Source organism: Phyllobates terribilis, unplaced genomic scaffold (genome assembly GCF_046119375.1).
Source record: "Phyllobates terribilis strain yellow unplaced genomic scaffold, ASM4611937v1 Scaffold_3__8_contigs__length_932513732, whole genome shotgun sequence".
Taxonomy (NCBI): Eukaryota; Metazoa; Chordata; class Amphibia; order Anura; family Dendrobatidae; genus Phyllobates; species Phyllobates terribilis.
In genome coordinates, this window is record NW_027362763.1 from 200,782,438 (window position 1) to 200,798,007 (window position 15,570).

At 47.2% G+C, this 15,570-nt stretch overlaps 1 protein-coding gene across 6 annotated transcripts in view; it reads left to right on the forward strand.

Moving 5' to 3' along the window:
* Positions 1-1,668: 1,668 nt before the first annotated feature.
* Positions 1,669-15,570, forward strand: part of FAM168B (family with sequence similarity 168 member B) — a 36,729-nt gene continuing 22,827 nt past the window's right edge. The window contains exons 1-5 of one of the 6 annotated variants that reach the window (XM_073674470.1): positions 1,669-2,295; positions 5,326-5,383; positions 10,490-10,569; positions 11,712-11,792; positions 14,612-14,704. In XM_073674470.1, coding sequence (XP_073530571.1) covers positions 10,500-10,569; positions 11,712-11,792; positions 14,612-14,704 — 244 coding nt within the window. In that variant the 5' untranslated portion in view covers positions 1,669-2,295; positions 5,326-5,383; positions 10,490-10,499. Of the gene's footprint in view, positions 2,296-5,325; positions 5,384-10,489; positions 10,570-11,708; positions 11,793-14,611; positions 14,705-15,570 lie in introns of all 6 variants that reach the window. The other 5 variants (XM_073674469.1, XM_073674471.1, XM_073674473.1 and 2 more) reach the window with 5 other exon arrangements.

Below are 15,570 nucleotides of genomic sequence, written 5' to 3' on the forward strand. Positions count from 1 at the left end.
GGACACCTCCTAACAGAAGTTGTTGCAGAGCAAAAGATAAACTGACAAAAAGTACTAGAGGTCCCAGAGGACCAAGCAAACTAGAGATAGATAGGCACAAAAGCACCTGGCTAGAGAGACAGTCAAAACAACACTGAAGTCCAGCCAAGCCAGAAGGGAGGAGCTGGAATATATAGGAAGATGGTCACGTGACCGCAAAACAAAAGATAGAAACAAAAACAAACAGGAGGGTTCTAACACACACTGCTTCTTCCTGCCTGTTGGGGTACTCTGCCTCCCTCCCCCTGTGTGCTGCTGGCCTCGCTCTGCGTGTCCTTTTGCCACGTTGGGTCAGTTACTAGATCATCCACCACCTCCTCCTCCTCTTCCACACCACGATCCTCATCCTCACTTTGTGGCAATTGTGTCTCGTCATTGTCCACCTCTTGTGGCAAATTGCCAGCGTCGCCTTCCTGTGGCCGTGGCTGTTCAAATATTTGGCCATCGCTACATGGGATCTCCTCTTCCACCACTTCAAGCGGAGCAGGCGAGGGGCACAAATCTGGAAATGGACCAGTGAACAGCTCTTCAGAGTGTCCAAGTGTGGGATCAGTTGCTGTCTGACGACACTCGGCATGGTGGGAGGAAGGAGCATCAGAGTGAGGAGGAGTATGCGGTCGAGACGCACGGCTACTAAAACTTGACTGTGTGGAAGACAGACCGGAGGTGGTGGTGCCCAGGTAACTGGAAGTATTATCTGCTATCCAATTAATAACCTGTTCACACTGATCATTTCACAATACTGGTGTTGTTCTGTGCTTCCCTAGTAATTCGGTCAAGAAGTGGGAGCGAGAAGATGTGGCTGTTGGTTGTGGCACATTTTCACCTTGGCCACGGCCCCGTCCTCTACACGCACCATCACCAGAATGTCCAGTTCCACGTCCCTTGCTACGCGCCTTGCCCATTGTAAATGAAGTAAAATAGCTTACACTCGCACTATCAATGGAAAAAGGGTAATAAAAAGATTAGAACCGTGGAAGAGGAAAACCACAGTTCTATTTCTCTGGCCTACACCCGACTCTTTTAAACAGATATATTGGTGTCTAACCAGTCAGGGAGACACTCAATTATTTTTTTTTTTGTGTGTGTGTGTGTGTGTGTGTGTGTGGGGGGGGGGGGGAATACCAAAAGGTTAATAAGACGCGTATTTGGACAGTCTGACTGAGGAAAAAAAAAAGTCTAGCAATTTGACCAACAGGAGCACACAGGACTGTAATGCAGCGTTTGCTGGTATAACCACTGCGTCTCCTATACAGCCTGCCTGCTTGGTATCTGGGATGGATATTAGTCCTTAGAAGGACTGTTTGATTTTGCAGGCTTTACAGACCCTACACTACCTATTTCGCAGTTTATATCTCTCCCTAAATCAGCAGCGCTGTCCCTACACTGTCTAATCCGGAGCGACTGTGTCCAAGATGGCGGCGCCCGGTTTTAAATACTCGAGGTGACACTGTGCGGCCAGCCAATCACTGTAATGCCCACAAACAACATGGCTGCGGCATTACAGTGACTGGCTGGCAATCCCTGCATGTTCATTGGCTCGGTAAAGAGCGCCAAACATACAGGGCGGAGACCCGAGCTCCCGCCCGAGTAACCCGGAAATGCTCGGTGCTCGCCGAACATCCCGAGTAGTGAGATGCTCGGGCGAGTACTGAGCAGTGTCGAGCATGCTCGCTCCACACTACTGCTTACACAAGTCACAGAGGTGGCGGCAATCATCATTAGTCATCATGGCAGAAAGGCTCAAGAAATAAACATGATCAGAACAGGCGGCAGGAAAACACCACAAAGTGCAGAGTACACAACGTCACAGACACTACACACACACAGACACACATCACAGACAGGCACACCGACACTAGACACACCACCAGCACACAGGCACTACACACACCACTAAGAACAGACACTATACACACACACCACAGACAGAACACGCTGCCGTCCTGAACACCTATGCCACGGACACACAGCAGACAACACGCTCCTACCACAGACAATCCACGCCACACACGTATACACATTCGCTTCTAGCGCCCGAGTGTAACATTTACACATCACGTGACTAGCCCTCTTCTCACCCCACCCCTTATCCCCAGACCGCGGGGCGGGGGATGCAGAGCCCCCCATCCGGAAGTGACGTCAGGGGCCCGTAGGTTGTTACTGCGCAGTGTCCCCAAAGAAAGGAAAAATCCTGACACGGAGCCTGTGGAGACTGCGCCGTCCTGAGCCAGAGGTGACCGCGACAGTCCGGAGGTGAGGAGGTGATGGGGCCAGCGAGCCGCTGTGCTGTAATAGGAGGGACGGGGTCCTCTCAGTGCTCGCAGCGCTGCTGTCCTCCACCTGCAGAGGTATCACGGCTGCCGCGGCTGCGGCCTAGCCGCCCCATCTCTTATATATGGCATCCTGCAGCCATTTCTGTGCCCTGCACATGGGTGGTGAGGGACTGGCATGTTATATACCGCAGGCAGCCCATCATCTGCCAGCCAGCTAGTCCCCCCGCCCCAGACATCATCTGCCTGCCAGCTAGCCTCCCCCATCCCGACCCATCATCTGCCAGCTAGCCTCCCCCCTCCCGACCCATCATCTGCCAGCTAGCCTCATTATCTGCCAGCCAGCCTCCCCCCTCCCGACCCATCATCTGCCAGCTAGCCTCATTATCTGCCAGCTAGCCTCCCCCATCCCGACCCATCATCTGCCAGCTAGCCTCATTATCTGCCAGCCAGCCTCCCCCCTCCCGACCCATCATCTGCCAGCTAGCCCCCCCTCCCTACCCATCATCTGCCAGCTAGCCCCCCCTCCCTACCCATCATCTGCCAGCTAGCCCCCCCTCCCTACCCATCATCTGCCAGCTAGCTCCCCCCTCCCTACCCATCATCTGCCAGCTAGCCCCCCCCTCCCGACCCATCATCTGCCAGCTAGCCCCCCCCTCCCGACCCATCATCTGCCAGCTAGCCCCCCCTCCCGACCCATCATCTGCCAGCTAGACCCCCCCCCCTACCCATCATCTGCCAGCTAGCCCCCCCCTCCCTACCCATCATCTGCCAGCTAGCCCCCCCTCCCTACCCATCATCTGCCAGCTAGCCCCCCCTCCCTACCCATCATCTGCCAGCTAGCCCCCCCTCCCTACCCATCATCTGCCAGCTAGCCCCCCCTCCCTACCCATCATCTGCCAGCTAGCCCCCCCCCTCCCTACCCATCATCTGCCAGCTAGCCCCCCCCTCCCTACCCATCATCTGCCAGCTAGCCCCCCCCTCCCTACCCATCATCTGCCAGCTAGCCCCCCCTCCCTACCCATCATCTGCCAGCTAGCCCCCCCTCCCTACCCATCATCTGCCAGCTAGCCCCCCCTCCCTACCCATCATCTGCCAGCTAGCCCCCCCTCCCTACCCATCATCTGCCAGCTAGCCCCCCCTCCCTACCCATCATCTGCCAGCTAGCCCCCCCTCCCTACCCATCATCTGCCAGCTAGCCCCCCCTCCCTACCCATCATCTGCCAGCTAGCCTCCCCCCTCCCTACCCATCATCTGCCAGCTAGCCTCCCCCCTCCCGACCCATCATCTGCCAGCTAGCCTCCCCCCTCCCGACCCATCATCTGCCAGCTAGCCTCCCCCCTCCCGACCCATCATCTGCCAGCTAGCCTCCCCCCTCCCGACCCATCATCTGCCAGCTAGCCTCCCCCCTCCCGACCCATCATCTGCCAGCTAGCCTCCCCCCTCCCGACCCATCATCTGCCAGCTAGCCTCCCCCCTCCCGACCCATCATCTGCCAGCTAGCCTCCCCCCTCCCGACCCATCATCTGCCAGCTAGCCTCCCCCCTCCCGACCCATCATCTGCCAGCTAGCCTCCCCCCTCCCGACCCATCATCTGCCAGCTAGCCTCCCCCCTCCCGACCCATCATCTGCCAGCTAGCCTCCCCCCTCCCGACCCATCATCTGCCAGCTAGCCTCCCCCCTCCCGACCCATCATCTGCCAGCTAGCCTCCCCCCTCCCGACCCATCATCTGCCAGCTAGCCTCCCCCCTCCCGACCCATCATCTGCCAGCTAGCCTCCCCCCTCCCGACCCATCATCTGCCAGCTAGCCTCCCCCCTCCCGACCCATCATCTGCCAGCTAGCCTCCCCCCTCCCGACCCATCATCTGCCAGCTAGCCTCCCCCCTCCCGACCCATCATCTGCCAGCTAGCCTCCCCCCTCCCGACCCATCATCTGCCAGCTAGCCTCCCCCCTCCCGACCCATCATCTGCCAGCTAGCCTCCCCCCTCCCGACCCATCATCTGCCAGCCAGCCTCCCCCTCTCGACCCATCATCTGCCAGCCAGCCTCCCCCTCTCGACCCATCATCTGCCAGCCAGCCCCCCCTCCCATGACCCGTCATCATCTGCCAGCCAGCCCCCCCCTCCCATGACCCGTCATCATCTGCCAGCCAGCCCCCCCCTCCCATGACCCGTCATCATCTGCCAGCCAGCCCCCCCCTCCCATGACCCGTCATCATCTGCCAGCCAGCCCCCCCCTCCCATGACCCGTCATCATCTGCCAGCCAGCCCCCCCCTCCCATGACCCGTCATCATCTGCCAGCCAGACCCCCCCACCCACCCACCCATATACAGCCAGCCAAGCTCCCCCTCTGTCGTCCTCCAGCCGTCCCCCACAGACCAGAGGCAGGTGGAGGGGTCAGGGGAATCACAGACAGGGAGGAGAAAGCCCAGTGTGCAGTCCAAATCCTGTGCACTAAAATGTAATTAGGAGAAAACTTCAAATGGTGATTACAGAAGAACAAAGCAGATTTCTTCACCAAATGTATCAATGCAGTCAGTATTATCCCCTCCATTCCAGACATGGCTTTAATTTACATTATAAAATCGTGCTGACAGGTTCTCTTTAAGGGGGACATGTCATCTGGTTGGACATTGGTCTCCAAACTGGCTGTCCAGGACTTCATGAAATTTGTAGTTCTTCAAGAGCTTTATGTCCACGGCTTGGAGACTGCGTTCAATGACTGCTCGCTCCTACGAACTGCAGTGAGGATTTTATCTGGGCAGCGTAATAATGTTTGGCTGTGTTTGGATTCTTACCCTTTGCAATGCAAAATCCACCTTTTTTTTTTTTCCTCTTTCTAATTCACGTCCTGTGTGGTTGCAGCCAACACTTGAGTTCCTATAAATGCTTTATGTGCTTCACTCTTGGATTTCTTTACCTAGTTGTGCTCTGGGCAGAATCTGAGACTTTTGTAGCCGACGCATCTAGAAGTATTCTGCCGGCATATAAGGTTTTCTCTTCTCTTCATAGCTTACGTCTGGAAAATCCCTGACTCCTCCGGATCACCGTAGAGAACTGCTCAAACCTTGTAAGTGTCATGTAACTTCTCTGCTGACTAGTTTGTGTAATGCTCGTCTGTATATGTATTCAATCTGTTAATGAAATGTCAAATATTGGTACGTTTCTGATCACATCATTGCCATGGTGTCTATGTATGGGAGACATGACAGCCAAATAGACTGTTATATATCTATCTCAATCTATATCTCTCATAATGTCAATTGGTGCATTCACATATGGGATGAATAAACGTTGGGGCTCGTTCAGAGTAAATCATACGGACATCTGACAATGACGACCAATTTTAATTTTATAGGGCTGTTCGGAAAACAGTTTTTGTCATATGGACGCTCAGTCTGCTGCATGCACCATTCTCTTTCCAGTATTGGATTAGCATCACCCATACAAGTGTATGGGTGTTTTTTTTTTTTTTTTAAATAAAATCAAATAAAGGGACTCATTTAGCACAAAACGACTGTTCAGATTAAGTGCAGGATGCTCGGTGCATCATGGCGGGGCCAATTATTTATATACACCTTCACACCTGCTTGGTTTCCATCATATCACCACCCTTCTCTGATTCTATGAAGCCAGAGCCGTCACTGAAGAAGAATGGATGGGGTGAAGATTAAACGAAAACAAATAGGTGGAAATGTATATGAAAATATTTGGCCACACCGTGAAGCACTGAGCGCCTGTACTTGGTTTGAACAGTCATCCTGTGCTAAGAGTCCATTTAACCCCTTAAAGATGGAGCCCATTATGTCCTTAATGACCGGGCCAATTTTTACAATTCTGACCACTGTCACTTTATGAGGTAATAACTCTGGAACGCTTCAACGGATCCCACCAATTCTGAGATTATTTTTTTCGTGACATATTGTACTTCATGACAGTGGTAAAATTTATTTGATATCACTTGCGTTTATTTGAATTTTCAAAATTGGAATTTTCATGCCCTTAAATCAGAGAGATATGTCACACAAAATAGTTAATAAATAACATTTCCCACATGTCTACTTTACATCCGCACAATTTTGGAACCAATTTTTTTTTTTCTTAGGAAGTTATAAGGGTTAAAAGTTGACCAGCGATTTCTCATTTTTACAACAAAATTTACTAAACCATTTTTTAGGGACCACATCACATTTGAAGTCACTTTGAGGGGTCTTTATGACAGAAAATACCCAAAAGTGACACCATTCTAAAAACTGCACCCCTCAAGGTGCTCAAAACCACATTCAAGAAGCTTATTAACCCTTCAGGTGCTTCACAGGAATTTTAAAAATGTGGAAGAAAAAAATGAACATTTAACTTTTTTCACAAAAATGTTACTTTAGACCCAATTTCTTTTATTTTCGCAAGGGTAACCGGAAAAAATGGACCCCAACATTTGTTGTGCGATTTCTCCTGAGCACGCCAGTACCCCATATGTGGAAGAAAACCACTGTTTGGGCGCACGGCAGGGCTCGGAAGGGAAGGAGCGCCATTTAACTTTTAGAATGTAAAATTCGCTTGAATAATTAGCGGACGCCATGTTGCGTTTGAGGAGCCCCTGATGTGCCTAAACAGTGGAAACCCCCCACAAGTGACACTATTCTGGAAACTAGACCCCTCAAGGATTTTATCAAGGGGTATAGTGAACATTTTGAACCCAGAGGTACGACACAGAATTTGATAACATTAGGTCATCATTGAATAAGTTGTCATTAGTCTTGAGCGCAAGTGCTCGGTACTTGAGTTTGCATCGGGTACACCGGTATGCACCATGTATTGCGGGTGCTCGAGTGACATGTTCGAGTCCCTGTCCCACATGTTTCACAGTTGTTAGACACCCTAAAAAAACATGCGGCGATTGCTTGTGCATGGCAGGCAATCCCCGCAGGTTTTTGGGCTCTGAAGCATATGAGGCAGAGACTCGAGCATGTCACTCAAGCACCCTCTATACTCGGTGCATACCCGAGCACCCGATGCAAACTCTGCCCAGGAGCTGTGGTATTTTCCGTACATGATCAGACACGGACAATTTCTAAAATGAACTTTCATTTGTGGGAAAACCCCTGTAACTGCCGCCGTAAAAATGCGTTACGGCGGTCGTTAAGGGGTTAAAGGGACTATCAGCATACCAAGTACAGGCGCTCTGCACCCTTGTCATGGCCAAACATTTCAGTGCACCTTCCCGCCTTAGGCTATGTGCCCACGATGCAGAAATGCTCTGGATTTTTCCTGAGTGTTTCTGCATCTCTCTGGCAGAAAAAACGCATGCGGATTGTACATGCATTTTCCTGCCAGGGACATGCGGATGTGAAGCGTTCTTCACATGCATTTCCGCATGCGGGTTATCAAGCGCTTTCCAAGCGATTTTAGCATCACTTGGAAAGTGCTTCACAACTTGGTCACACAATATAAATCCATGCAACCAGCATGGATTTATATAGTGTGACTGTAAAAGAATGGTAAAAAATATACATTATACTCACCTTCTGATGGCCCCCGGTGTCCTTAGCGATGCGTCCTGGCTTGCCGGCAGCTCGCAATGGCCTAAAAAGGACCTGCCATGATGTCATTTAGTCATGTGACGGGTTACGCGACCGCTGATGTCGGCGGTCGCGTGACCTATCACATGACTAAATGACGTCATGGCAGGTTCTTTTAGTCCACCACGAGCTGCCGGCAAGCCAGGACGCATCGCTAAGGACACCGGGGCCATCAGAAGGTGAGTATAATGTATATTTTTTATTTTATTTATTTATTTTTTTTCTACAGGTACTATGGTACCCGGGTCCGGAGGAGAGTCTCCTCTTCTCAAAACCCGGGTACCATCCGCACATTGAAACGCATGGTATCCGCAGATGCAGTGATGCGGATGTCATGCGGTCCAATGCAAGTCAATGGTGGCGAAAACGCCGTGATTCCGTAAAATGATTGGTAGCGCTGCAGATTTTTCCCGCAATGATAATCTGAAGCATGTGCACAGCACATGCGGATTATCATTGGGGAACATGGCAGACCTTCTACCAAGCGTTTCTGCCTCGGAATTGCCCCTGCGGAAACACTTAAAACGCATAGTGGGCACACATCCTCGTTTTCCCTCTATCTCTACCCCCCTTCTTTGATTGACAGCTCTGCCATTATAGAGCCAGGGAAGGGCGAAGATAGATGGGAAAAACTAGTGGGGAAGGTGCTCTTAAAGGATCAACCCTCCTAAGCCGTCTCTATGGGCATGTAGGTCATAGGAAGCTGAATAACATGATACCTTGATATCTGTGATACCATGTCTTGTTCCAGAGAAATCCATGTTTTTCTTATGTAAATGAGCTGTACAGGACTGTGGGTCGGACACAGATCTCCCTGAGAATCTGCTTCCAGAGTTTATTTTTGATAAAAGGTGTTACCAGTGTGAGACATGTAACTGACACAGAACAGTAGAACTGAACTTTGTCTCATAACAATCACGTTAGCAGCTGTCACAGCTCTGCTGTATTGTAGCACTATTACAACCCGGTCTGCCTGTGAGCTGGAAGCTGAAGCTGAGCAGAGCCTGCAGATGTCAGGTATAATCACACACAGCTCTGCAGTGAGATCAGGAGAGCAGCCATTACATATGTTACACTGGTAACCCCTCATTTTATTATAATAACCTCTGGAGGCAGATTCTCAGGGAGATCTATGTTCGGCCCAGAGATCTTAGAGGTTGTCCACTACTATTTAAAATGCCCCCAATGTATTTAAACTGTGGAGAGAAGTTATTTTGTAAATACCTTGCTTGTTCTTTATGGCCTGTGAGCGGCGCTATCGCTGACTGCTCACAGGGATCACGTGACCCCGGCTGCAGCCAGCTCTGGCGTGACACCTGGCCTATGGGCAGGGTTTCCCCGCGCATCACACCCAGCATCTACCGCACGCTTTCCCAATGAATGCAGACGAGAGGGAAAGCTGAATTAAATGTAAGAAAAATGTGGATTTCTCTGGAATAAAATAGCAGATTGCAGATATCAAGGTATTTATTTTATTCAGCTTCCTATGACCTGTGTGCCCATATAGACGGCTTAGGAAGCTTAATTCTACATATTCCCTTTTAAATGTGTGTGCCCCAAAGGTGGACACAAACTTTTTTTAATCCCACCAAGGACACGATCTGCACGGAGTTTTTATGTTCTCCCCGTGTTTCTGTGGGTTTCCTCCAGGTTCTCTGGTTTCCTCCCACACTCCAAAGACATCCTGATGGGCAACTTAGATTGTGAGCCCCGATGGGGACAGTGATGGTGAGGTCTGTATAGCTCTGTGGAATATGATGGCGTTATATAAGCAAAGCATAATAAAGGGTGCACCGAGCGCCTGTATTTGGTTTGAACAGTCATTCTGAGACTCTCTAAGGGATTCTGTCAGCACAGAATGACTGTTCAAACTTAGTCCTGCCGCTCAGTGCACAGAGGTGTGACCAGTCATTTAATATACACCTTCCCACCTCTTTTTTTTTTTTTTCCTTCAATCTCCACCTCCCCTTCTTTGACAGTTCTGGCCTTATAGAGCCAGAGAAGGGTGGCCCAATAAAGTCTTGTTGTCGGCTGCACATCTTCCAGTAAACGGGTGTGCTGCCAACATGATGCTGCATTGGGCAGGACCATTGTATTAATGATCATTCTGTGCCCATACATTTGTCTCTGTGAATGGACTAGTAAACGAGTGCCGATTGACTTGTATATAGTCTTTTGGCTTTTTTTTGGTGGGGTGCTTTAGAAATTGTCCCATCTTATTGAGCCTTTATACCTCCAATATAAATGCTGTCACTTTTGGCTGTATTGCTCTCATTGAAATTGACTTAATAAGCACAGAGCTTGGTGTGTCCTAAATCCACGTCGCTCTCATAGTGGAGCAACCATACACCTCCAGGAAAGTGTCTGCTGCCCGGCATCTACCCTGTGCCTTTCTCCAGTTGATGTGAGGTCGGCTGGATTACAGGATTAGTGGACCGATGTGACATGCTACATTGGCTTTTTCACAGGATTAAGAAGGCAAACAGGCTATCCATTGTTTTTTTGTTCCAGATGTGCTATTGGTAGATCTAGATGTGAGGCCATAATTGGCAAATATTGCCTTGTTTTCTTATTTTCTGCCTGTTTTGCTCTTTTAGGTCTCCGATCATGAACCCTGTTTATAGCCCTGGATCTTCTGGGGTTCCTTATGCAAATGCTAAAAGTATTGGTTACCCTGGTAAGTATGATGGCGCACACATTAATCAAGGAATTTACTGCAGTGTTTGGCATAAACAGTCTTAAAATTACACACAATTTGTTTTTTCTTTATAATTGCTGAAAATTGACAAAAGTGAGCTTGGTGGACCATAATGGGCAAGGACAACAAGCTTTAGACAGATTTCTTAAACTTTGCACCAGAAAATGTTGCAAGTCTTGGGAAAGATCTGCACCTGCTCAATTATTTTGTAGGTGTCATTTTCTGACATTAGAACAGTCCCATGCATCCCCAAAAAGCAGCGTGCTCTAGATATGAGGGTTTTCTCTCCCTATAGGCTTCTTTTTAGGACTTCAAGAAAAACACAGTAAGAAATGCCTCTGAAAACTTGTAAAAAATGTGAGTTCATTTCGAATGTATTTCCTTTTTATGAGTGTTTAAAATGCTAAGGAGCCTTTGAAGAATCTCCATGTCATCAATAGGATGTTTCAAGAAGAATTGATCAGTGATGAGGAACCACAAAATGATGCTGCCGAGAAGCTCATCTTCTCTCATTGGCTACCCTCAGAAGAAACTAGTTTAGCCCCTTAGGACCTGTGCACACGTTGCAGACTTGTCGCAGGTTTTTTTTTTTTTTTTTTAAACTGTGCAGGTTTATCACAAAGCCTGAAGGGGTTTCCTGATGCCAGCAAAGTGAATGAGAATCCTGAAGTCTTATGCACATGTTGCTTATTTTTGACTTGTAGATTTAAATGTTAATTCTCTCAGCGTTTTTGCTACAGATTTCACCCATAGTAACGAGTAGGGAAAAATTTGCACAAAAAATGCGCCTATTTTACGCAGCGTTTTTCCTGCCAATAGATGCTGAAATTTCAGCACCAAATACTTAATGTGTGCACATACCCTTATAGTCAATGAGAGCATCCTTTGGTAAAAGAGTCTGTCTGTGGACCTACACGTACGCACCACCTGCATATATATGATTTTATGACTCTTGTCCCATCTGATTACTTATAGGAGGTCTGTTCAGGAAAGAGCAGGGAGCCTTTTAGTGGGTGCTATAGTGCCCAAAAGCCTAATGTTAATAGGGCATCTAATAGATATAACGGAGAAATGTATGGCTTAAGTATCTTCACCTCTACTTATTTTCTCTTACTTAGCAGGCTTTCCAATGGGGTATGCTGCCGCTGCTCCTGCCTACTCTCCCAATATGTATCCTGGTACAAATCCTGCCTTCCCATCTGGTAAGCACGTCTTCTTTTACACTACGTAACTGTGTGCCGTCCAGCTTGGTGGAAATAAAGACAAATGTTCAGCGTATCTACACCACCTAATAGACAAATAACATCTCCCTTCCATTAACACATTATCAGAACGCTTCCCTCCATCCATTTCAGGGACTGATGGTTAGTAATTGCTTGTTGACCAGAGCTGTTACAATTGCTGCGAAAGTGATGCAGTCTGGAGAGATTTGGGCTGAAAATGTATTATGTATTCTTCATAAAGGCAGGTAGGAGCTAGGCTTCTGTGACTGTATTTTATCACATATTGGTAATGGGGTTATGTGTGTATTTGTTTTTTTCCAGAAAAATCCAAATTAAAAAAACCCTTATATACTTAGACTCCCTTCCCCATCAGTCCAGAGTATTCCATTCATTCTGACGTAATATCGTACAGTGGATACCTTGACGTTCTGTCACTATAGAAGCCGCCATATAGACCCACCGATGCCGAGCAGAACTTTCTCAATCATTTTGGATTTTTTTTTTCTGTTTTTAAGTATTTTTTTTATTTATTTATTTTTTTATACGCTTGTGTAAAGGGTGTGTTCATACGACAATTATCGTCCCCGTCACTTCCACAGCTGCTACTATTGCACTCTTCCTTTGCTTCAGTATCGATATGGAGCAATTTTTAAACATTGTGCATCTTGAATGGTATCTTATTTTGTGACCATGTGTTACATGACAACCATTAGTTACTCAGAGGGCTATAAGCTAGAATGGTGATGCACAAACCCACATGACACTGGGAGCACTGGGTGGGAGTGATGCGCTGACTCCTCTCTTGGCGACTATTGCGTCATTTGAATTGATCTATAAATTCCTTAATATAATGCTTAAAAGGGTTAGCGGGGGTCTGATCTCGGGGACCCTCACTGATCCTGAGAATGAAGAGGCTGAAGCCCCTTCAGAGTTTTTCCGGGGCAGCATTGCTTCTCTTCTTACTGAGCATGGAGAACTTTGTGTATGTGAAGAAGAGTTGCCAATCTGAAGGGGACTTAGAACCATATGGCTATAGGTATACATGTAAACTAAATCTTAAGATCTCGGATAACAGTTTTATCTACTGTATGTACGAGAAACTCGGGCCACTCTTTTATGTGGAAAGGAAAGTGAGGATGAAGGATGGTGTCATTCTGCGGAAGTTCTAGTGCATTTGTCACCAGGATTTTGCTACTCCATCTGAGAGCAGCATGATGTAGGGCCAGAGACCCGGTTTCCAGTAGTTGGTCACTTATTGGGCTGCTTATTGTAGTTTTTGATAAAATCACAGTTTTCTCTGCTGTAGATCTAGCAGTTCTCTGAATGCTGAGCTCTGTATAACCCCACCCACACTACTGATTGAATTTCACAGAAAAATACACCTAAAATTTACAGTTTATTGATATCATTTAAAAATTCCAAGTATTCAAGAAAAACCCTCAAAAAAGCCCAAAAAATGCCAATAAAAAACAGGCCAGCTAGAAAAAAATTCAGCCGATTTAGATATAGATAAATGGGGAAGGGGCAATGCCCTGAGCTGACCCTTGATCTGTTCTTGCCTATCACCGGAGGTTGGCACCCTCTTGAGCGCAAATGGCGCCCCCACTCCTCGACTGCTCTCCCTGAATGACCCTAGGAGGCCTGCAATGAATGGGAGTGATGGGAGTAAAGTACAGATGTGAGGGGATAAATAAAGGTAGCCAGTGCTACACCATCAGAACATCACAACCATCAACAATGTACCTGCTGCGTACTGGTGTGGAGTGTGATGTTTCAAATATTAGTCCTTATTTAACATCAGCCTCTACTGATTTATTATACACTCTTAGTACTAGTTGATCTGTGAATTCCATCCCTCTGACAGCTTTCTGTGTACACTGTGCATAGGCAGAAAGCTACCATTTGGTTCTGGGGGCAGGGTTATACAGAGCTCATGAATATGATGCTAAATAAAAGGACACAACCAGGGCGTCAACATAGTTAAGGAAGGGCCTTCTACTCCATATACAAATTTATACCAAAAAATAATGAGTACATAATGGCCCAAATAAGAACACCAAGAATGTCCATGCTAGTGCTCAAAATGCAATTCCGTTTATTAATCGGTTACATTGTGGACAGCTTATACAAATCTTGGAGACAATAACAGGATAAACAAATGACTGAGCAGAGAGGCAAAGTAGGGGAAAAGAATAACACGAAGGCAACAGAGGGAAGATAAAGTGCATCTGGTGCAGTTAAGGGTCCTTGTGCAAAGTAGCAAAATTGGGTCCCAGTATTATGACGAGGGTAGAAGAATCCATCCGAGCTCATGGATATGGAGAACTACACGGTAGGTTTTCTAGTCCTCTACTGATTATCTCCCGAGAATAGAACAGATTTTATCACCACTACAGCAAGCAGCCCAGTAAGTGACAAATTACTGGAATCAAGGTCTCTGTCTCTACATTATGCTGCTCTTAGATTAGGTGGCAAATAGCTGGTGACAGATTCCCTTTAAGTTCTCACCTTTTAATTACTATGGCTGGGAACCATGCTGCAATGAAGAAAGTGCAATGTGTACCAAAAATGAAACTGGAGTATTGTAAGTGCCCGAGGATTTGTCTGATGGTTATGTGGTTTACCAAATACTATGTCTTATTGGTTCACCTAACATTCTTGTGAGTTGTGGGGTGATAGATATTCACAATATTGGTTAGATATGTAGTCCTTCTGTGACCTCTTGTCTTGGTGGGTACCACCAAGTTTATATCTGCAATGACGGTAAAACTGAACTAAAATTCAACTTTTGTTTTCAGAGGTAGAACAACCATCATATTCGACTTCCGGTGTGCAAATGTACATGTTCGGGCACACGTTCTCTGCTGCGAGAAACGGTGCAATTAATTCAGGTACCTGCTTTGCTTTTCTTTAAGGCTAGTTATTCTCTGCTCTTTCTTATTAAGTAAGGCATTAAAAGCAAAATAAGTACCTGAAAGTTTTTGTCTAGAGTAAAATATAGAAGCATGATTGTATGTATGTGGTGTCTGCATCTGTCCGGCACCCAAGTGCCTATAATTAAGAATGTTATAATGTGCTGCCATTTTAAGTTGCATCTTCTTGAATATTCGTTACTCAGAGAGCCGGCATTAGTTTTCATAGAAAAGCTTAGTCAGGTCACCCCAGCGCCCCCAGTGTCAGGAAAAAAAGCCAAAGACTTAAGAGAAAATTTTCCTCCCGGCCATATTTTAATGTACATTATCATCTCCTTACTCCATTGTGTAATTGATGGGGCTCCTGCTTATGGAAAATTTGCAGATATAAGATTTACACATTTATAATGAAAAATTGGTGATACTCATGTAGTTCAGGCTTTTTGCAGATGTTGTGGATTCAAGCTTTACTGCATTAGTTACGAGATGTGGTAAGTTTAAAGTAGATCTTTCACTTGCTCAAAAAAACGGAGTTAAATACCTTTATAAAAATCCCTGAGTATGCCGCTCTTTTCTGTTTGCGCTGCCTCAATCTATTGCAGAGATAGTCACATTTTGTTTTTGGATCATAAATTGTAAAATCTTTGCTTGCAGTCCAGCCGGGCGTTTCTTCAGAGTCTTCTCTGGGGGCGTGTGCTTTCACTCCTCCCATCCCGAGGCTGCCAATCATATCTCTGCAGTGTCTGAGACTGCTAGATCAGCTGCTGAGCTGTGATTGGTAGCGTCTGGCAGGAAAGGGTAAAGGCACACCCTGAAGACCCTGAAGAAACGCCCCGCTGAGCTTG